Source organism: Anolis sagrei, chromosome 1, assembly GCF_037176765.1.
Source record: "Anolis sagrei isolate rAnoSag1 chromosome 1, rAnoSag1.mat, whole genome shotgun sequence".
Lineage (NCBI taxonomy): Eukaryota > Metazoa > Chordata > Lepidosauria > Squamata > Dactyloidae > Anolis > Anolis sagrei.
The window spans coordinates 160,576,533-160,599,357 of NC_090021.1; the positions used below are offsets into that span (position 1 = coordinate 160,576,533).

Below are 22,825 nucleotides of genomic sequence, written 5' to 3' on the forward strand. Positions count from 1 at the left end.
CAAGTTTTAATTGTGTAAAAGCTCCCCTGACCACTGCCAAGACCTGGGGTTCCAGGCTCAGCAATGAGTCCAGGAACACTCCCAGGCTGTGAACCTGCACCTTCAAGGGGAGTGTAACCCCGTCAAGCACAGGCTGTAACCCTATGCCCTGTTCGGCCTTTCAACTGACCAGGAGTACCTCTGTCTTGTCTGGATTTAGTTTCAATCTGTTTGCCCTCATCCAGTCCGTTACAGCAGCCAAGCACTGGTTCAGGACTTGGACAGCCTCCCTAGTAGCAGGTGGGAAGGAATGACAGAGTTGGACATCATCTGCATACAGATGACACCATACCCCGAAACTCCGGATCTCTCCCAACGGCTTCATGTATATGTTGAATAGCTTAGGGGAAAGTACTGAGCCCTGCGGGACCCCACAGAACAATGGCCATGGAGTCGAGCAGGAGTTCCTTGAGGGTACGACCCTCAAGGAAGGACTGGAGCCACTGCAGAGCAGTACCTCCGAGACCTATTCCTGCGAGGCGTCCCAGAAGGATACCGTGGTTGACGGTATCAAAGACCGATGAGAGGTCCAGCAGAACCAACAGGGACACACTCCTCCTGTTCAGTTCCCAGCGAAGATCATCAACTAAGGCGACCAAGGCTGCCTCAGTACCATGTCCCAGCCTAAAGCCAGACTGCGCCAGATCCAGATAATCAGTGTCTACCAAGAAATCCTGGAGTTGCGAGGCCACCACACGTTCCAGGACTTTGCCCAAATAGGGGAGGTTGGAGACTGGACGATAGTTGACGAATTGAGTGGGGTCCAATGATGGTTTTTTCAACAGTGGTTTTATAACACCTTGTTTTAAGCTGGATGGAATGTCGCCTTCCCGAAGGGAGGCATTAACCAACCCCTTTACCCGCTCTGCCAAACCCCCTCTGGCTTCCTTTACAAGCCAGGATGGGCAGGGGTCTAAGATGCATGTGGTCACTCTTGCTTCTCCAAGAATCTTGTCCACATCTCGAGCTGCACAGATTTAAACGAATCCATCAAAACCGGACAAGTGGGTGCTTGTGTTACATCCTCAGAGACTGCCGTTAACATGGTGTTAACGCCTGACCGGATCAAAGCGACTTTGTCCATAAAGAACTGCACAAATGCTTTGCAGCAGGCTGCCAAGTCGTCAGGGGACCCATCCCGAATGGTGAGATTCAACAACCCTCTGACTACATGAAACAACTCCGCCGGACAGTTCCTTGCGGACGCAATATTAACCGAGTAGAAGGAATTTTGTGCGGCTTCTATTGCTGCGCTATATGCCCTTGAATAAAGGCATAGGCTTTTTCGGCTTGACTCGCTAGGCTTTTTCCGCCACACGCTCTCTAGCCTCCTCTTTGTTCGCTTCATCGCTGCCAATTCCTCGTTGAACCAAGGAGATGGTTTAGCTTGGCTACTTAAGAGGGGGCATTCTGGAGCGATCGTGTCTATTGACCTAGTCAATTCATTATTCCAAAGAAAAACCAGAGCATTGACAGAATCACCTACTGAGGTGACAGGAAATTCCCAAGAGCCGTCAGGAATCCCTCTGGATCCATAAGTCTCTTGGGGCTGACCATCCTAATGGGTCACCACCCCTGCGGAGGTTAGGAGGTGCAGAAAGCCTAAACCTGATCAAGTGATGGTCGGTCCATGGCAACGGAGCGATGGACAGCTCTTCCACACTGCCACCATCTTCCAACCCTGACAGAAAACCAGATCTAATGTGTGTCCTGCACAGTGGGTAGGGCCAGATACTAGTTGGGACAGCCCCATAGTTGCCGTGGTGGCCATGAAGTCCTGAGCCACCCCTGAGAGAGTGGACTCCACGTGGACATTGAAGTCCCCCAGCACTAAAAGCCGCTGGGACTCCAATGCCAGGCCTGAGACCACTCCTGCTAACTCAGGTAGGGAGACTGTAGCGCAGCGGGGTGGTCGGTACACTAACAGAATCCCTATTCTGTCCCGGTCTCCTAGCCTCAGGTGGACACATTCGAATATGGTTGATTGTGGGATAGAGCACCTGATCAGGGCAATGGAATCTTTGTAGACTATTGCAACTCTGCCTCCCCGCCCCCCAGTTCTTGGCTGGTGCTGCACAGAGTACCCTGGAGGGCAAAGCTGGGTGAGATTAACCCCCCCCCCCCAGCCTCATCCAACCAGGTCTCTGTAATGCACACAAGGTCTGCCTTTTCATCAAGAATTAGATCTTGAATGATTGATGTTTTTCCATTGACAGAGTAGGATTGTATACCTACTGTCCAAAGGCGCAGCGGAAGAGCCAGGTTTTAAGATCCTTTTTAAAGGTTTCTAGGGTAGGGGCTTTCCTAATTTCTCCAGGTAGTGAATTCTAAAGTCGGGAGGCCACAGAGGAGAAAGCTCTCTCCCTTGTGGAAGAGATGCATAATAAAAAAGAATCTAAACAAATAAACTTGCTTGGTTCCATTCAGCCACTGTGCAGAGAAGAACATTTGAGGCAACAAAATGTGTGTTGGCCAATGTAACAGCAAGGCAAAAACATTCACATGCAACAATAAACTTTTTGTGTCCCAAACCCCACTTAGATAAATTGCTTAGATTCAGTGGGGCTGTTCAAGTTCAGATTAGCAATTAAATTTGGAGCAGTTTATTTTTCATTTAAACTAACAAGTTCAGTCTCTTTTTGTGTTTTTAATTATGGAAATATTTTTATATCATCCTATAGCTAGCATCTTAAATCAATGCCAAAAAAGTTTAACAAAATGAAACAGACAAACTCAAAGCCATTTTAAGACCCACAGTCCAATGAACTGAATCCAAAAGACATTAAAATATGTAACCTCATAAAGTTTCTTGCTGCATAGTCCCAATTGCACATAAGAGGAAAAGGGAGGCAGATGGAGAGAGAAGGAGGAAGAGGGAGGAAGAGCAACCCCACTGCCATGAGGGAGCAAGGGCGAGGCATTCAGAGAAGGAGGGAGAGCACCACCACCACAAGAGGAAGAACAGGCAGCTGCGGGAGAGGCATGGTGGAGCGGAGACTGGGGAAGGCAGATGGGAAGGAGAGCAGAGGCAGCGCTGTACTCTCATGCAAGTGTTTGCGTGAGTGCTTCCTTTGGCACAAGTGTACCCTCTGGCCTGCTTGTATGTTAAAATGGTGCTTGAAAGTTAAAATGAAACCCAAGCTGAGGAGCAGCGCAGAAATTGAAAAGTACATATGTTGGAACACTTGCAAGATGGGGTTCTGCTGTATAACCAGGGTTGTTTTTCAATTGCATAGAATTCAACATTTCCAAAATAACAATTTACACCATGTTATTGCAGACCAGTAGGATCGCATTTGGTGGCTAAAATGACCACATCAGTGGCAGGACTCCATTTGACTCCTGACAAAATCCCTTTTTAGCAATAGTGCCTACAACATTGTCTAGCCGATTTAGCAATGATATGAGGATTTTCTCATTGAAATTACCAATGAGATCTTGGTTTCATTAGTATGGCTGAGGGGTCCAATCAGGACTGTAACCAAATATTTTGAAAGTCTACATAAATAAGCTCGACTAAGAATAGTTAAATGAAAAGTATATTAAGTTTAATTTTGAAATGCCTTAACAAAGCAGCCTTTTCCCTCAGTGTGTGCCTTGTAGGTAGTCCTTGAAGCTAAAGCTGCTCAAAAGTGTCTGGCTTGGGGCCCTTCTACATGAACAGAAAATGTGGGCCCAATAGGGACTCCTAAATGACAGCAGCATGGAGTCCCCACTGTCCAGCTGCACTGAATAAGGTTCATGACCCCTGGACAGGAATCTCAGTAGGTATCCCCCCCACCCTTCCTCTCATGTTGTTGCTGCCCCTAGTTACTTTACAGTTGAAAGCTCAGCAGCCTTCTACTAGGTCTCAGCCATCACAAAGGAGACTGGGAGGAGAGAGAGGGGAGACCTCCAACCGCTGGACTTGTGGCTGTAAGATAAGCAGTTGTGTCACTGTTGGGGACAGCCACAGCATAAGCAGAGGTAATGGAGTGACAGCCATCTCATGTCTCTGGGCCACCTGAGCCTAAGGAGCATGAGATGGCTGACAAGGCACCTACTGCTGGTTCTGCTTAGGAACTAACCCAGCTCTTTTGATAGTGCTGGACTTGGGAGGATAGTCAAATCCTAGGTTAGTGTAACTGGGGGGAGGGAGAACTACGTTAAGTGGCTTTGCCCTGGGTTAATCCAGATCAGCTGTGTGTGGTGTTTAGCACACCAACCTAAGTCGTCAGTGTAGTTGTACCCTTGGGAGCTGCCCATCTTCCTCTCTAGACTGCTGTGCAGAAGGCTTTCTCCATGTACCAACAGCCATTACTAAGACTTTTTACTCCAACCAATGTCTGTTCCAAATTATGTACTACCATTCTTAAAACCTTTGTCCATATCTCTTTCTGTCTGCATCAGAGGCTGACCTCAGTCAACTGCTGCTGCTGCTATTCTCTGTTCTGAAAAGTTAAAAATGGAAAAAATGAAATCAAACATAGTCCCAATTGGTTAAGGATATTAACCAGCTTGCTTATCAGTCTTTTCTTGTATTTGTTAACTACATTAAAATATTCCATTGTAAGGATCAAGGGGAATTGAACGGCATTGAAGCTTTAAATTAGCCATTTTCATTGTAAAGATACCTACTTTCTTCTCAGCTGTTTTACTGAAATGCAGTTGGCAATAGAAGAGCTATTTCTATTTCCTTTTGAAGTTGACTGGAGAACTATTTGCTCATTCCAGTGGCCACCATAAAACTCAGGCTTGATCTACATTGCCACATAATGCAGTTTCAGAATGCAGATTAACTGCATTGAACTGAATGACATGGGTCTATGCTACCCAGAGGGTGCTCACCAATGCTTCCTCTTCATCTTGGAAAGAAGTGACAAGTGGAGTGCCGCAGGGTTCCGTCCTGCGCCCAGTCCTGTTCAACATCTTTATTAATTACTTAGATGAAGGGTTAGAAGGCAGGATCATCAAGTTTGCAGACGACACCAAATTGGGAGGGATAGCCAATACTCCAGAGAACAGGAGCAGGATCCAAAACGATCTTGACAGATTAGAGAGATGGGCCAAAACTAACAAAATGAAGTTCAACAGTGACAAATGCAAGATACTCCACTTTGGCAGGAAAAACGAAATGCAAAGATACAAAATGGGGGATGCCTGGCTCGAGAGCAGTACGTGTGAAAAAGATCTTGGAGTCCTCGTGGACAACAAGTTAAACATGAGCCAACAATGTGATGTGGCGGCAAAAAAAGCCAATGGGATTTTGGCCTGCATCAATAGGAGCCTAGTGTCTAGATCTAGGGAAGTCATGCTCCCCCTCTATTCTGCTTTGGTTAGACCACACCTGGAATATTGTGTCCAATTCTGGGCACCACAATTGAAGAGAGATATTGACAAGCTGGAATGTGTTGAGAGGAGGGCGACTAAAATGATCAAGGGTCATGAGGAGCGGCTTAAGGAGCTGGGCATGTTTAGCCTGAAGAAGAGAAGGCTGAGAGGAGATATGATAGCCATGTATAAATATGTGAGAGGAAGCCACAGGGAGGAGGGAGCAAGCTTGTTTTCTGCTTCCCTGGAGACTAGGACATGAAACAATGGCTTCAAACTACCAGAGAGGAGATTCCATCTGAACACGAGGAAGAACTTCCTGACTGTGAGAGCTGTTCAGCAGTGGAACTCTCTGTCCCGGAGTGTGGTGGAGGCTCCTTCTTTGGAAGCTTTTAAACAGAGGCTGGATGGCCATCTGTCGGGGGTGATTTGAATGCAATATTCCTGCTTCTTGGCAGGGGTTGGACTAGATGGCCCATGAGGTCTCTTCCAACTCTTTGATTCTATGATTCTATGAATGCAGTTAATCTGCACTCTGAAACTGCATTAAATGACAGTGTAGATCCAACCTCGGGCAGCAAGCTCATGACATATCTTGCAGATCTGATTGATCTGATAAAAGATTTAAGATATGGCAGTAGAATTTTTGGGAAAAGATAACCCTGGCTAATTTAATTAATTTATAAACAGATTGCAATCTCAGCCTAACCAACTGTAGAATATCCTTTTTAGTAGAAAGCACTAAAGAGCTGATCATATAGGACACTCTCTAAAACCAAATACAAAGAAAAAAGAACCTTGACTATCCTGAAAAACCAGTACTATCTTAACTGAAGGCAATATTAGAAAGGTTAAGGAGCCATCTGCTGGTGACTTCAACAAAATGAAGTGTTTAGCACTGCTACTAAAATTCCAATTATAAATTAATTGCATAGTCCATTTAATTATCCATCGATTCAAACTACCAATGGATAGTTCAAATGAAGTACTTTCATCGGAACACACAGTCTGCCACATATGTGCCAACAATTTCAATTAAATCCTGGTGGATTATGGGTGTCTCATCTGGTTCAAAACGAATTGCAAAATATCAGCATATTGACTGGGTCAAGACAACCTACTTCACAGAATAACACTGTTTTCTGTATAGGGAAGTCTTTCATTTTGTGAACTTGAAAGCAAAGAACATTCATACAAATCACCTATCACGGAGTTAATAAAATGCAGGATCACTACATATTTTGTATTTGTGTAACTATATTTTCCCACAGCTAATCTAATTTAAGAACCCAGTTGACATGATCACTAAAAGAAAAGGAAAAGACTCAAAAAGAAGACTGAAATATTGTAGGGTCTGTTTAACAATAATTATTATGCAGCAGAAGCTTCCCTGTAAAGAAGATCACATTTACTTTTTCAACCATAAGAAGAAATGTAATTTACTAAAGAAGAAAAATGGTTGCAGGAAGAAAAGGAAATAGAGGACTTTCAAAGGCCATCTATTTTTAAAATACATGATTTTCAATTGATTAAAGCTAGCAGTATTAATCATATAAATTGGGAGATTAATTAGTGAATTTATTACGCATGGCTAAAAATGTAGAATTCTCTCGGTTCTTCCCCTTTCATAACAATACTGTTGAGTTCTGTAAGCAATATGCTCATTTTTCTACCACTTAAAACATCAAGGAAAATCTGATCTTCCAAAAGTAATTCTTGTTCCTATTTGCATGTTTTTCCCAACTTTCAACATCTCAATGTAAGAAAACTGCTTGTTTTTCTATCTTGAAATTGCCATGGTTTCAGATTAACATTTATTTCTATTAGATTTCTATTACATTAATTGTGTAGTGTCAATAATTCTTTTTGCATGGAACAATGTGTATTTCTTTCTCCTGCTGCATCTTATAAAAAGCACAAAAATAGGAAAAGGTATAATTGATTTTTTTTATCCTGACAGCAACAGCTTATTTTGCTGATCCAACAACTGCAGTCATGAAGCCAACATTTTTCATATTTGAAAATTATTACAGAGCAATAGGGCCATGTTCTGGAGGCATTTCTCCTGACGTTTCGCCTGCATCTATGGCAAGCATACCTCTGAGGATGCTTGCCATAGATGCAGGCGAAATGTCAGGAGAAATGCCTCCAGAACATGGCCCTATAGCCCGAAAAAACCCACAAGAACCTAGTGATTCCAGCCATGAAAGCTTTCGACAATATATTATTACTAGGCCTGGGTAACAACGGAAAAATTTGTTTCTAAAATCGATTCGTTTTTTGGGGTTTTTTGCGTTTTGATATTTAAAAGAATTCCAAAATTTTCCTTTAAAAAAGTTCGATATTTACGAAATTTCGTAAATGGTAAAAAAATTACAAAACAATAACGAAACAATAACGAATCAATTCGTTAATGGCGGCCACGATCGCGCAATACGCTAAAAAAACTTCTGAAGCTTCCCTCTCCCTCTGTTGTTGACTGTTGGTGTGATATTATAATTTTTTTCACTAATTAAACAAAAAACAACTATAAAACTTGCCCCAGACATGCGGAAATAATAACGAAACAACCTCAAACCAATAACGAAACGAATACATAACGAAATACGAAGCATTTACGAAACGAATTGAAAAATTCGTTCCGTTTTTAAGTTGCTCCAGAATGGTTCGTTATCGCTTCGTTAACAAAAAAATAACCATTTTTTAACGAATTACGAATTAACGAAACGAAACCGCCCAGCCCTAATTATTACAGAGCAGTTTCAGGCAGCCTTGTTTTCCTATCCAATAAATTTTGTTTGCATATATTATGGAATAGGAGTCAATAGGAAGCCAGAAGGGCCTTTTCTGCTGAATGTCCTGCAGATGCTGCTGGTCAATTATCATAATAGGTCTTCATAGAAACCATGTTCCAGTAGCATTCTTTCCTGAAGTTTCACCTATATCTGTAGCCAACATCTTCAGAGATCTGGAACATGGCCATACAGCCTGAAAAACTCACAGCAACCTATTATAGCGTTGTTTTCCATATGTACAGAACAGGTAACATAAATAGCCAATTACTATTATGAATTTAAAAATGTACCTCTCGGGGCCTTGTACATTGTGGATATAGCCGAGATCCATTAAAATTAATGTATTTGTTATTAAGCTTCACAGCAACCCAGTGACTCTGGCCAGGAAAGCCTTTGACAACACAATTCTATAATGAGATTTTATACTCTCTCCAAAATGAGACTAAGCAGATTATTCTGATATGTTGTTCAACCTCATAACCATCACATCTCAGCAGCTTTCTGGATATCTTTTAAATACACAGTTCTTGTAGCTGCCACAAGGTAGTGCTCTAGAATTTTGCTTTATTTTTTGACCAGTCTACTAGGATCTTTGTAATATGTGAATAGTGTTGATGAGGTTAGGTTTTCTGTGAGGTTCCTGTATGACATGAGAGAAGCCTCCCACAAGGGTGATAAAACATCAAATCATCCGGGCGTCCCCTGGGCAACGTCCTTGCAGACGGCCAATTCTCTCACACCAGAAGCAACTTGCAGTTTCTCAGGTCGCTCCTGACACAACAAAAAAAACCATCAAATCTACCTCAATTTTGGCAATGTAATTTAGCAAAAAAAAAAAAAAAAGGTATGCATTAGACTCAAGTAAATGTGGTGTATCACTATTTATTCCAACTAGTTTTTAAGTATTTTGCAATATCATCTTCATTACTGTAATATAAGTGACATAGTAACCAAAATATTACCTGTGTAATTTAGTCTTCCAATTTAAAAGGTTTAAAATGTGTTGCCATATTTAAATAATGAAATAGCTGATTATTTCAAAAAGGTAACACTGCAATGATAGATTTTAAATGAGATTTTAAGCCACAATAAATGTCTCCCATTTAAGACACCATAAGTCCATTCTAATATTCTTGCTTGAAACATATCATTCTTAATATCTATTAAGTTTGAGGGTTTTTGCATTAATATCAGAGCTGGAACTACTTCACCAATATCAGATATGTGGAAGCAACTGAGCCCATTCTCTATGAAAATCAATGTGGAAGAATAGAATAGAATAGCACTTGGAAAGCACCAGACGCAGGGCCTTCTCTATTTCTGCCCCTGCCTTATGGAATTCCTTGCCTCCCTATTTGAGAGCCATGTGTGACGTAGGGCATTTTTACCCTAGCACTTAAGACCTGGCTTTTTACTAGAGCATTTGACCCATGTTAATTTTAATATTTGTATTATGTGTTTTATCCTGTATAATTTCTGCTATGTAAATCGCATGGAGCATCTCGGATGGAGGGCGATTAATAAGTAATAAAGATGATAATGATGATTTGTCATTGTGGTATTTCACAACGAAATTACATGCCCCCCCTCCACACACCACAAAACAACACACCCATCTCTCCACCCCCTCCCACCACCACACAGCCCCCAATGCCACATCAGTGCAAAACCATGGAGTTCAACATAGCCACAGCTCTAGGATCAAAGCTACAATTCAGTCTGTTTCTCCTTGTTTTTGTCACCATGTACCACCTGCCAGATAACAGTAATTCAAAAAAAGAATATGCCGGGTGAGAAGGATCCCCAAGAATGCTCTGAGCTTTTTTAAGGCTGTGGGATCTATAAAGTTCTTCCAAAGAGGAGAGAAGGCAACCACTGATTCTCTGTACAGAAGAGATGACTCTTTGGAGCACCTTTCTATCTGCCACTGTGCAGTTACCAAAGCATGCGCAAATGCAGTAGGTTAGGACACTTTTAAGAAACATTAACAACCTCAGATATGCAGATGACACCACTCTGATGGCCGAAAGTGAGGAGGAGCTAAGGAGCCTTCTAATCAAGGTGAAAGAAGAAAGCGCAAAAGCCGGGTTGCAGCTAAACGTCAAAAAAACCAAGATTATGGCAACAAGAATGATTGACAACTGGAAAATAGAGGGAGAAAATGTGGAGGCCGTGACAGACTTTGTATTTCTAGGTGCAAAGATTACTGCAGATGCAGACTGTGGCCAGGAAATCAGAAGACGCTTACTTCTTGGGAGGAGAGCAATGTCCAATCTCGATAAAAAAGGTAAAGAGTAGAGACATCACACTGACAACAAAGATCCGCATAGTCAAAGCCATGGTATTCCCTGTAGTAACCTACGGATGTGAGAGCTGGACCATAGGGAAGGCTGAGCGAAGGAAGATAGATGCTTTTGAGCTGTTGTGCTGGAGGAAAGTGCTGAGAGTGCCTTGGACTGTGAGAAGATCCAACCAGTCCATCCTCCAGGAAATAAAGCCCAACTGCTCATTGGAGGAAGGATACTAGAGACAAAGTTGAAGTACTTTGGTCACATCATGAGGAGACAGCAAAGCCTAGAGAAGACAATTATGCTGGGAAAGTGGAAGGAAAAAGGAAGAGGGGCCGACCAAGGACAAGATGGATGGATGGCATCCTTGAAGTGACTGGACTGACCTTGAAGGAGCTGGGGGTGGTGATGGCCGACAGGGAGCTCTGGCGTGGGCTGGTCCATGAGGTCACGAAGAGTCGGAGACGACTGAACGAATGAACAACAACAACAGGACACTTTCTATAGTACAGGGATAGAAAGTCTCCATCAGTTTTTCATTCAGTTGACGGTTCCTTAGGAGTCAGTACAGTTTCTGCTGGGCCCTCTTAACCAACGCTGTTGTATGGGTGCCCCAGGTCAGATCCTCCTTCACAGTGACACCCAGGAACTTAAAACTGGCCACCTGCTCCACTTGGTCCTGATTTATGACCAAGGGCTGAATTTCTGGTCTGTTTTTCCTATAATCCATGATGAGCTCCTTGAAGCTGATCCTATCTGCATTGTATTGCTTGAAATAGAAAGCTATAATCTTTAAAAGTCTTCCTTTCCATTTTACCATTTAGGTAGCTAAACAACTACAACCTTCAGTCATATGGATTGGCGACACAGAGAAAACATTCTACAAAAAGGTGCCTAAAGCAGAAAAAGAGGTAAATCCAATATCTATGGCAGGGGTCCTCTGCCCTTAAGCAGAGGGCTGGTTCACGGTCTCTCAGACTGTTGCGGGGGGGAGGGAGAGGCAGACAAACTATAGTACACTGCACATATCTTATTTTTAGGACAAATAAAATGAAAGAACAATACAGTATTTAAAATTAAGAACAATTTTAACCAATTTAAACTTATCAATATTTCAATGGGAAGTGTGAGCCTGCTTTTGGCTGATGAGATAGTCAAGTTAATTATGATGGTCGTTGTTGTGTGCCTTCAAGTCATTTCAGACTTTGGGCAACCTGAAGTCTTACGTTCAGGGTGGGGGCTGGATAAATTAGCATGGAGGGCTGCATCTGGACCACATTCCTTAGTTTGGGGGTCCCTGTTGTAACTGATAAATGTGAAGATGAAGTTGAGAAGACATCTATATCTGTCTGTATCTGTTCTTGTGTGCTTTCAAATTCTTTGAGACTTGGGGTGACTCTAAGTCTAGGGTTCTGGCAGCGCAACCAGCCCTTAGTTTGGCAACCCTTGAACGGTGGCCATATCTGTTAATCCAGGGCTTCATCCACCATCTTGTATTGTGGAGGCAATTAGACAGAGTTCAGCCAAGACAAGACCACATTGGCCCCCTGGACTTCTGAGCTTGGCAAGGGGCGTGGCCCAAATGGCGAAGGCTCCCCAGATGGCCAGGCCATGTGGGGAGCTCTCCACTCAACCCCATCCCTTCTGAGCTCAGCAGGGGGGCAGAGCCAAGCAGGGAAGGCTCCCCGGAGGGCCAGGTTGTGCCGGGAGCCTTCCACTTGACCCCTGCTCCTTCTGAGCTCAGCAGGAGGTGAGGGCTGAGCGGTGAAAGCTCCCCAGATGGCCAGGCCATGCGGGGAGCTCTCCGCTCAACCCCATCCCTTCTGAGCTCAGCAGGGGGCCAAGGCCAAGCGGGGAAGGCTCCCTGGAGGGCCAGGTTGTGCCGGGAGCCTTCCACTTGACCCCTGCTCCTTCTGAGCTCAGCAGGAGGTGAGGGCTGAGCGGTGAAGGCTCCCCAGATGGCCAGGCCATGAAGGGAGCCTTCTGCTCGACCCCCCACCTCTTCTGAGCTCAACAGAGGGTGAGGGCCAAGCAGCAAAGCCTCCCCGGACAGCCAGGCCATGCGGGGAGCCTTCTGCTAGACCCCTTGACCCTTTTGAGCTCGGCAGGGAGTGAGGGCTGAGCAGCAAAGGCGCCCTGGATGGCCAGGCCATGCAAAGCGCCTTCTGCTTGACCTCCGCCCCTTCTGAGCTCAACAGGTTGAGGGCCAAGCGGCAAAGGTCCCTGGATGGCCAGGCCCCTGCCGAGCTCAGAATGGGCGAAGATCAAGTGGAAGGCTTCCAAAAAATGGTGTGCCTTCTTCCTCATGTGCCTTAGCCTCCAAACTCCTCCTTCTGACTTCCTGCAGCCCTGTGGGAAGAGGAGGAGGAGGAGCTGACCAGGAGCACTTGGCTGTTTAGTTGGCACAGGGGCCGGCAGTCATTTTGGAGAGGCAAAGGAGGCAGGACCAACCGAGACGCCTTCACGCCCCCCAGAAAATGGCCTCAGGTTGGGAACTGTTGAACTAAGGCATGTACCACCATATCCAGATCTGGCTTCTCAAGGAACGGGAGGTCCATAATAGCTCCTAGCCGTCACAGGTACCCCATCCTGATATTAGCAAAGGTGCCCATATCAAGGAGGAGAAAAAATTCAAAATCCATCATGTATTTTATTAGACCTATGCATCTTTGTTGAAGAAATACGTTAAAGAAGTACAACAAACACCTACCTCTTCACTGGGCATAATGGGAATGATAAAGCCATATCAGTTTATAAGGCAAAGAAGAAGGTAAAGGCAAAGTTGCAGCCTCTGCGGATCTTTGGAAAAACATGGAACCACCAAATCCTCTATTTTGTTTCTGTATGTAGAAATCTGACTTACTTTTTAAAATCACTGACATGTAAAATGGTCATTACCCAAAGAACATGTAAAATGGTCATTACCCATGGGTTTCACTGAACACATATAGTTTTGTCAGATTTCAGATGGATCTTATTTCCAAACATCATTATGTGGCATCTCCCTTTGTCAGCAAATTTGCCAAGCAGCAACCTATCAATATAATCTGAAAGTGAATTACAATTCTGCACAGTATAAATGCTTTTTGTTCTACATTTAAGAAATGCTTTTTGAAACAGTCTTATTTTTTCTGCCTCTAGGTTTAATATTTGCAAATAGATATTAATCATTTTTTAAAACCTCATAGAGATATTGAAACTTCATGTCAAGTGACTGTTGCCCTCTGCTGGCTCATCTTTGTTTGACACACTGATACTACCACATAAAGTAATGTTTATATTTTCTCAGAAAGATTATATACATTTAAAAAGCAGAAATTCATGCTACAGAAGATGCGTCCTTAGATGTTTAGTAGCAAAGATAAATTCAAATATTGGCACCATTTCCATTTAAGTAAACTCAAGCTGTGTTGGTAACATTTATGTATAAACCTTTACAGGTCCCTAGAATGTAATCTAACCAAAATTAAGCCTTTTGCTTTTCATATATTTCAAAGTTGAAGTTTAAGATACAATTAAATTTCTATCATTGATATCAATAAATCCATTGACTTAATCGTGTCCTTATTGAGTCAGAAATATGAACTTACCACTTATATACAATTATTATTATTATTATTATTAAACTTTATTTGTACCCCGCTAGCATCTCCCGAAGGACTCGATGCGGCTTACAAAGGCCAAGGCCTCAACACACAATATACAATACAAAACCTAAAGCAAATTAAAACAATTAAAGCAATATAAACAACAGGCAATAACAATACACTAAGACAAAATAAAACTGGGCCGGAGTAATGGGTACAAGATTAAAAGTGCTGATGTGACAGGTGGTATATAAGGCATTATAGGGCAAGTGCAGTGTGCGGCGTGCAGCAATCTTAATACTAGTAAAGTGGTTATGGGGCTTGGTATTGGAGATTTCCTAATCTGGGAAGGCACATCGGAACAGCCAGGTCTTCAGGTTCTTTCTGAAGACTGCCAATGTAGGGGCCTGTCTAAGATCTTTGGGGAGGGTGTTCCCGAGTCGGGGGGCCACCACGGAAAAGGCCCTGTCTCGTGTCCCCACCAAGCACGCTTGCGACGCAGGCAGGATCACGAGCAGGGCCTCTCCAGATGACCGAAGTGAACGCGTGGATTCATAAATGGAGATGCGGTCACGCAGGTAGGATGGTCCCAAACCGTTCAGGGCTTTGTAGGTAAGCACCTGCACCTTAAATTGGGCTCGGAAAATAAACGGCAGCCAGTGGAGCTCCTTGAACAGGAGGGTTGACCTCTCTCTGTAAGGGCCCCCAGTTAACATCTTGGCTGCTGATCGTTGGGCCAGCTGGAACTTCCGAGCCGTTTTCAAGGGCAGCCCCACGTAGAGTGCATTGCAGTAGTCCAATCTGGAGTTGACCAAGGCATGGACCACCCTGGCTAAATCAGCCTTCGCAAGGTACGGTCGCAATTGGCGCAAGGTGCGTTAATATGTACCTTATAGCAGTAGCAACAGACTTGCTTTATGAAGCCTCATGTACCTGATCCGGGGTAATGTGTCCAGTTTATATAGACAGATGTCTTGAAAAGAGTGTGGCCATGAAATGTGGCTTAAATGGTTTTTAAAAAATAAGTGAGATCATTGTAAGTATTTGACAAGTTCTATATACTGTTTAGTCCTCAGAATGAACCGGATTTGGATCTCTTAGGAGGATGTCTGACTATTATTAATAGCAATTTTTATATTATGGCCGAACTATACAGGATTAGGGCCAAACTACATAGAAAGTATGATGTAAAAATGTGGTTTCAGCTTGCATGTATTTCAGGGAAATAATTGCTATATGAGATGTGTGTGTTAATGTATTAATATCTAGTTAATATCTTGTTCTTTAGTTATTGTTATTCCTTCTAGATCAAACTTACTTCTGATAATAAGGTGAAGTAACATTCGTAAGTTAGTGACTCAATGCAAAACTCCATTATGCCAAACTTTCTATTTATGTCAATTTATCCACCAAATCTATACCAAGATAACGTCCTGCAAGCTTCTCTTTAGAGTGCAGGTTTCCAGACAACATACAATCTCAAGTTTATATATCTTCTCTTTCTTTTATCACACTTTTATTTGTATTTGATCTGGAAGATACAACCTAAACGCCTGAAAAAGCAACTTGCCAAACGTTTGAAAACTTTAAAAATGGAAGACAGAGTACTGATCATGGGAACTACTAAACGACCTTTTGACGCAGACCTCAGACCTTTATGCAGAGTTTACAAGAAAATAATTCTGGTTCCAAGGCCAGACTATGCCTCACGATTTGGTATGGATATGAAAATGAGTTATTGAAAGCTTTGCTTGTGTAAATCTAATTTTGGCAAATGTATCTCAAAGTTTTGAAAACTACAGTTTGTTACTTTCATCATTAAAGAATTGTGATGCAGACCCAAAAATGTACATATCTGGCATGTTAGTATACTGCAGATGACAATCTCGTGAACATATTTTTATAGGTGGAGTGAATAATAGTCTATTACAGGACTGATAGCCATGTATAAATATGTGAGAGGAAGCCACAGGGAGGAGGGAGCAAGCTTGTTTTCTGCTTACCTAAAGACTAGGACGCAGAACAATGGCTTCAAACTACAAGAGAGGAGATTCCATCTGAACATGAGGAAGAACTTCCTGACTGTGAGAGCCATTCAGCAGTGGAACTCTCTGCCTCGGAGTGTGGTGGAGGCTCCTTCTTTGGAAGCTTTTAAGCAGAGGCTGGATGGCCATTTGTCAGGGGTGATTTGAATGCAATATTCCTGCTTCTTGGCAGGGGGTTGGACTGGATGGCCCATGAGGTCTCTTCCAACTCTTTGATTCTATGATTCTATGGTAATTTTGTGAATGGTAAAGATACTGTCCAGAATCTAGAGAGTGCCATGGAGTGGATTATTCGCAAACCAGATTATGCACTCCACCTCTCCATGTGCAGTCCTTGCCCAGTTCCTTAAAAGCCACCCCAGAATGGCATGCACTGCAACACAATGAAATGCAGGAGTGATATTCGTAATCCATTTCCTCTACAGCAGTCTCCTATATATGAAAAGGGGACCGCACAATTCATTGTGCAAAGGGTTTGTGGGTTGGGCGGAAGTTGCCCATGTTAAAGCAGCATGCAGGTGCATGGCGGAGTGGGTTTACTTGGCATGGCAGTGACAGCTTCCTCACAAGGGCATTTGCGCCTTGTGGGGAGGTGGGAATTGCCAGTCAATCATAGAATCATAGAATAGAATCATAGAATCAAAGAGTTGGAAGAGACCTCATGGGCCATCCAGTCCAACCCCCTGCCAAGAAGCAGGAATATTGCATTCAAATCACCCCTGACAGATGGCCATCCAGCCTCTGCTTAAAAGCTTCCAAAGAAGGAGCCTCCACCAGAATAGAGGGGTAGCATTACTCAGATTGAACTTGCTTTAAGCTCATTGGCTCGCAGGCCAATTAGAGTAGCCCAGATGCAGCCTTCATTCTGGTTGAGAGATAGCAAATTTCAGCTTCCTGCTTACCTGGCCTTTACCTTCCAAGTGCCATTTCCTGTGTCTACAAAGAGATCCTTTCCACATAGTCCTCGGAAACTTTGCTCTTAATTCCTACTATTGCAATCTGTCTTTGGCATAGTTAATATTGTTAGTTTTCTGAACATACAGTTCATTCAGTAATTAACTCATAACTGTGTTTTTATTTGCTGGCACTGGATAGTTCTATGGAAATACTTCATTCAACAGAACAGTGGGGTTATCACCAAACAACTGAATATCAGTTGCCTGGCCCAGGTGTCCGATGGTTATACCCAAGGACAGCTCCTCAATGCGGTTCAAGCTGTCCTAACTGAACGACGTCTGATGCAACTGAATAAGAAGCCACTGGTTGCAGCTGAATTCCTGGCCTGCTTAGCTAAGCAGAATCCTGTATACAAAGAAGAAGAAGAAACATTCAAGGTTGAGTTGCTCTCTTGAGAAATCTGTTATCTCTGCTTCATCAAATAGTAAATTAGGGTTCATGATTTTGCATAGCACATTCAAAACAAGTTTCTTTTTACAAGAGCTAGTTATGCATTTGGAATAATCTATTAGCGAAACACCAATCTTCTCTCCATTTTTGACCTTGCTTACCTTTTATTATTATTATTATTAAACTTTATTTGTACCCCGCTAGCATCTCCCGAAGGACTCGATGCAGCTTACAAAGGCCAAGGCCTCAGTACACAATATAACAATACAAGACCTAAGCAAATTAAAACAATAAAGCATAATAAGCAACAGGCAATAACAATACACTAAAACACAATAAAATAAACTGGGCCGGGCCAGAGTAATGGGTACAGGATTAAAAGTGCTGATGTGACAGGTGGTATCTAAGGCATTATAGGGCAAGTGCAGTGTGCGGTGTGCAGCAATCTTAGTTCTAGTAAAGTGCTTGTGGGACTTGGTATTGGAGATTTCCTAATCTAGGAAGGCACATCGGAACAGCCAGGTCTTCAAGTTCTTTCTGAAGACTGCCAATGTAGGGGCCTGTCTAAGATCTTTGGGGAGGGTGTTCCAAAGTCGGGGGGCCACCACGGAAAAGGCCCTGTCTCGTGTCCCCACCAAGCACGCTTGCGATGCAGGCGGGATCACGAGCAGGGCCTCTCCAGATGACCGAAGTGAACGCGTGGGTTCATAAATGGAGATGCAGTCACGCAGGTAGGATGGTCCCAAACCATTCAGGGCTTTGTAGGTAAGCACCTGCACCTTAAATTGGGCTCAGAAAATAAGCGGCAGCCAGTGGAGCTCCTTGAACAGGAGGGTTGACCTCTCTCTGTAGGGGGCCCCTGTTAGCATCCTGGCTGCTGCTCGTTGGACTAGTTGGAACTTCCGAGCCATTTTCAAGGGCAGCCCCACGTAGAGCGCATTGCAGTAGTCCAATCTGGAGGTGACCAAGGCATGGACCACCCCGGCCAGGTCAGCCTTCGCGAGGTACGGTCGCAGTTGGCGCACGAGTCTCAATTGTGCAAAAGCCCTCCCAGACACCGCCGACGCCTGAGCCTCAAGCGTAAGCGATGAATCCAAGAGGACCTTATGCGGATTTGGAGTAATGTTGTAGACCTATTGCTGTAAAAGCTGGGGTACAACCTTAGCTTTAGGTTGTTAAAAACCACTTATTGTTTCTGCCGATATCCTCCAACTCTGAAGATAATATACGTTCTTTTGAATACATTTTAAAATGATTTTATAGTATTTTGATATCATGCAATCTTTTCACAGTCCAAGGGGTTATTTCCACATTGGTAGCCCAGCCAAGAACTTCTATGGTTTTTTTTTTTTCATTTGAAATCAGAATCCAATCAATTGTATTACAAATTAATATGTTTTGCTGTGGAATATTTCTGTGATGGAATTGGGCACTACAGTATAAAAAGTCATGCAAAAACAGATTGACCCCTCACTCAGGCATGTAGCCGGGGGGGGGGGGGGCTCGGGGGGCTTCAGCCCCTCCCCCCCCCCCTGAAATTCTCATGGTGGTTCGAGAAAAGGCCTTACTGGTGCATTATTTAAACTGTTATGTTTATTCATATCATGATCTTATCACCATACTCAATATATCCCATATGCATGGGGGTATTTGGGTAATGATGCAAAAGGTTTGCTAGGCTAGACCCTCTTTCACTCAGACTCAGCCCCCCCCGAACCCCCCCTGAAATTTTTTACCCCCCCCCCCGAAACGAAATCCTGGCTACGGGCCTGCCCTCACCCCAAGTCTTTGAATTGTACATGCTTATTCGAGAGTTCCAGAATGAAAGATGCTTATCCCTTCCTAGGTTTTTTGGGACAAATAAGCCATTGCTTTGGTATTAGGAAAAATACTTAGAATTGTAGGGATGCTGTAATGCCCCAGTGTCAAGACCAAAGTACTGCTGTTACTTTAATACTGGCATTTCAATGTGAAATTTCATGGCCATGCCATGATATCTTATAAGAACCTTTGTAATTTCATTTCACTTATTTTATTATGATAATCGTTTGTTCATCTCTTTTTTTAATATGCTTTCATGCTAGAGGTAATGTGTGATTGACATTCCCAAGTTAGGTTTTTCTTTCAATATGAGGAAATTTTGCAACAACAAAACATAAATTCCCTTCCCTACTGAGATCTGAGAGCCATGTTCACTTGTGCACCTTGCCACACTGCCAAATTTAAAAGGTAATTTCAACAAGAGTTGCATACCCTACGAAATAGGGTTGATCACAGGGATTGTAATGATATCATAACTATAGCAACTTGAGTATCAAAGCTATGTATTGATGTTAATGAGCCACTTCAAGCAGATGATTGCTACTGTTCTTGTTATAATAGCGATCTTCAGAGAACTAAAGATTGTGATGCTGCTTCTCCATGAGTGATCCACAATTAGGATACTTTTAAGAGAGAGAAATGATTATTGCAGACAGAAAAGGAGATGTTACTTGCATACTTTCAGACTCCCTAAAATGTATTTCCATTTGATTCTGTAGGCTTGGTATGCGAAGACTCCTCTCGGAAAAGCACGGATCAAGTCACTGACAGAGAGCGAAGAATCTGCAAAGGGAAAAGGAAAAGGAAAAGACAAAGGGAAGGATAAAGAAAAGAAGAAGGAAGGCAAGAAGGGTACGAAAAAGAAGAAGAAGAAGAAATAGTAATTGAATGGAAAATTCCTCTTAATACTCAGACCAGTTAGAGAACCGTAGCTATTTCTTGAAAATGTTAATCTTTGCTTATTTTTCTGCCGCTTATATTTATCAATATTTTGTGAAAAGTTACATGCCAGGACAACAGTGTGGCATTTGATCCCTCCAGGGTGAACTAAAGGCCACTGAATTTCATTCTTAGTCGTTTTGAGATAGTAAATAACAGTTTGTCAGTAGTTATAATTAAATTAATGGGAGTCTGCTTTAAACTCTATTGTATATTGAGACAGTTACTTGTGATCGTTTGTGGCAGGAGTGAGCAATTTGTGATCTTTCAGCTGTTGAATTGCTGTTCCCATCATACCCTGCTTCCACCTAGGCTGGCCAGTGATGATGGCAATTGCAGTTCAGCAGCACTTTGCCTATCCCTGACCTCTGGGCATGATGCTTCCCCAAAAGAAATCCCCATAGCAATCCAGCAAATCTTCAACTCCTTTTTCTTGATGAGCACATTGGCAGCTCTCCAGAAAGGCCAGGAGTTCTCATGTGCCAGAGTTGTGAAGCTGAAACACACACACAATGAGAGCTGGATAGAGAAATAGAAAGCGTCCATCGATTCCCCATCTCCAGTCATTCAACACATCCTAGAAGGGAGATATAGAAACTTTGGAACATACAGATCCCACATGAGTGGGATCTGTATGTACCATCTACTTATGCCTTACCAAACTTTTTTCAGTTGTCGGAATGATACTTTTCAATGTATGTTTCAATATGATTACGTTTCAGTTAAAAAAATAAATATACTATTTAATGTATTATACTTTCCAGTAAAGTGTGTGGAGCTCAAATTATTGTTTTCTCTTTAATCTGGCAAAGTCGGTTTAAAACATTCAATAGTGATACCTTGAGTTAAGAGTTTATTTTGTGACTGAACTCTTAACTTAAATTGCTCTTATCTCAATGCAATTTTTCCCATTGAAATGCTATTAATCCTTTCTGCCGCCCCCGGAACTTCCTTTCCCCATTTTTGTTACATATTTTAAAATAAGAAAATGTACTTTATAAATAACAAATAATGTATAAATACACATTTATGTGGAACAATAAAAAGAAAAGATCAACTTTAAAATGCTAGAAGCACAAAGTTGTGGCACAATGTTAGAGGCACAAAGTTGCGACAAGGAAACACAAAGTGAAGAGGCAGAAGCATCATTTTTTTCATATTGTACTCACTACACCCTCCCTTCCCCCCTCTCTTGCTCGCTCTCCCTCTCTCTCTTCATGAAGCCAAACATACCAGGCATAAAAACCACACAAAATCAAGTAACCCAAAGTTTCTCAAACTGGACAAGAGCAAAGTTGTCCTTTGGTTTGGTTTGTCTTTAGCCTTGCGGACCTTTTCCCTACAGGTGTTGGCTATTTGTTTGAATTCTTCTTTGGTGATTTCTCCCTTTTTCCACTTCCTGTGCATGTCTCTTTTGTGTTCTTTGGACATCCTTTCTGGCTTCTTTGCACTTGTCCTGTTTTTTCTCTTTGTTGGCACGGTATGCAATTGCGCCTTAGGTATTTCACTCTTGAGAAATTCCCATCCATCTGTAACTCCCTTGTCTTTTAGTATCTGTGTCCACGGAATGCTGCTCAGTGTTTCCTTCATTTTTCGGAAATCAGCTCTCCTAATGTCCACAATGTGGGTTTGACTTGTCTTAGTTTCGGCCTTCCTTTGTACCTCAAATTGCAGGAGCACATGGTCACTTGCCCCTAAGGATCCTACCACTTCAACCACATCAATCAGGTCCTCCGCATTTGTTAGGATGAGATCAAGAGTAGCCAATCCCCTTGTTGCCTCTTCTACCTTCGGGACCATGAAATTGTCTGCAAGGCAAGTGACGAATTTGGAAAACATTTAACCTCCATGACCAAGTTGGACTGGTTTTTACATTATGATTTTTCTAAGGTTTTTTTTTCTGCTGACACACCATTTCCTTAGACAACTTTTTAAACATAACAGGAACTCCTCTACTGTTTGAATGTGAACCAACTTGAGTGTATGATTCTCTTTAAAATGGCTATAATTTAAAACCTTCATCCTCTTGCAAATATGTTACAGAATGAATGCCCATTTGTACAAGTGCAATGAAATTCATTGAAGAGTGTTTCTAAGGGGATGTGTTTTTTTCCTTTTCTTTTACTGATTACTGCTTTAAAACCCAGTGCAATTATTCAAATACATTTGGCTGAAAGAAGCATTTTATTTCACTCGAGCTATAGTAGAGTAGTCCAAGGTGACTGGAAAAGGAAGCTGTCATGTTCTCATTTGTAAATGAGACTGATCTACCAAATTTTAGTTAAATTATTTATATGTTCTATTATTATTAAATTACTGGGCATTCACTGAAAGAACAATCATAAGGCAAGTAATTATGATAGTGATAATGTGAATGTCAGACTTTCATTGCAATTATTCTGAGCTTCATCATGAGATAATTTACCAATAAATTAAGTGAGTTAACTACTTCCCTCCCCTTTCCCAAATCAGGAGAATCGGCCACAGTGTTGTGAGGTTAGCCGTCTTGATCACTATGAATGGATACATGACTAGGAATTTGCCCAAAGTTTTGCTCAGTGCAAATAAAGGGTTTGTAAAATGAAGCCAAGACTTTTGGTGAACTGGAATCTCTCTCCATCTCTCAGAGATTACACTTTCAACATTTATTGGTG

The 22,825-nt window shown here is 42.5% G+C and overlaps 1 protein-coding gene across 2 annotated transcripts in view; it reads left to right on the plus strand.

The window, feature by feature from the left end:
• Positions 1–20,955, plus strand: part of IQCA1 (IQ motif containing with AAA domain 1) — a 115,427-nt gene extending 94,472 nt beyond the window's left edge. Inside the window, exons 16-19 of one of the 2 annotated variants that reach the window (XM_060783944.2) lie at positions 11,257–11,343; positions 15,558–15,735; positions 17,160–17,398; positions 19,952–20,955. In XM_060783944.2, coding sequence (XP_060639927.2) covers positions 11,257–11,343; positions 15,558–15,735; positions 17,160–17,398; positions 19,952–20,113 — 666 coding nt within the window. In that variant the 3' untranslated portion in view covers positions 20,114–20,955. The remainder of the gene's footprint in view (positions 1–11,256; positions 11,344–15,557; positions 15,736–17,159; positions 17,399–19,951) is intronic. The other variant, XM_060783962.2, reaches the window with a different exon arrangement.
• The last annotated feature ends 1,870 nt before the right edge of the window (positions 20,956–22,825 follow it).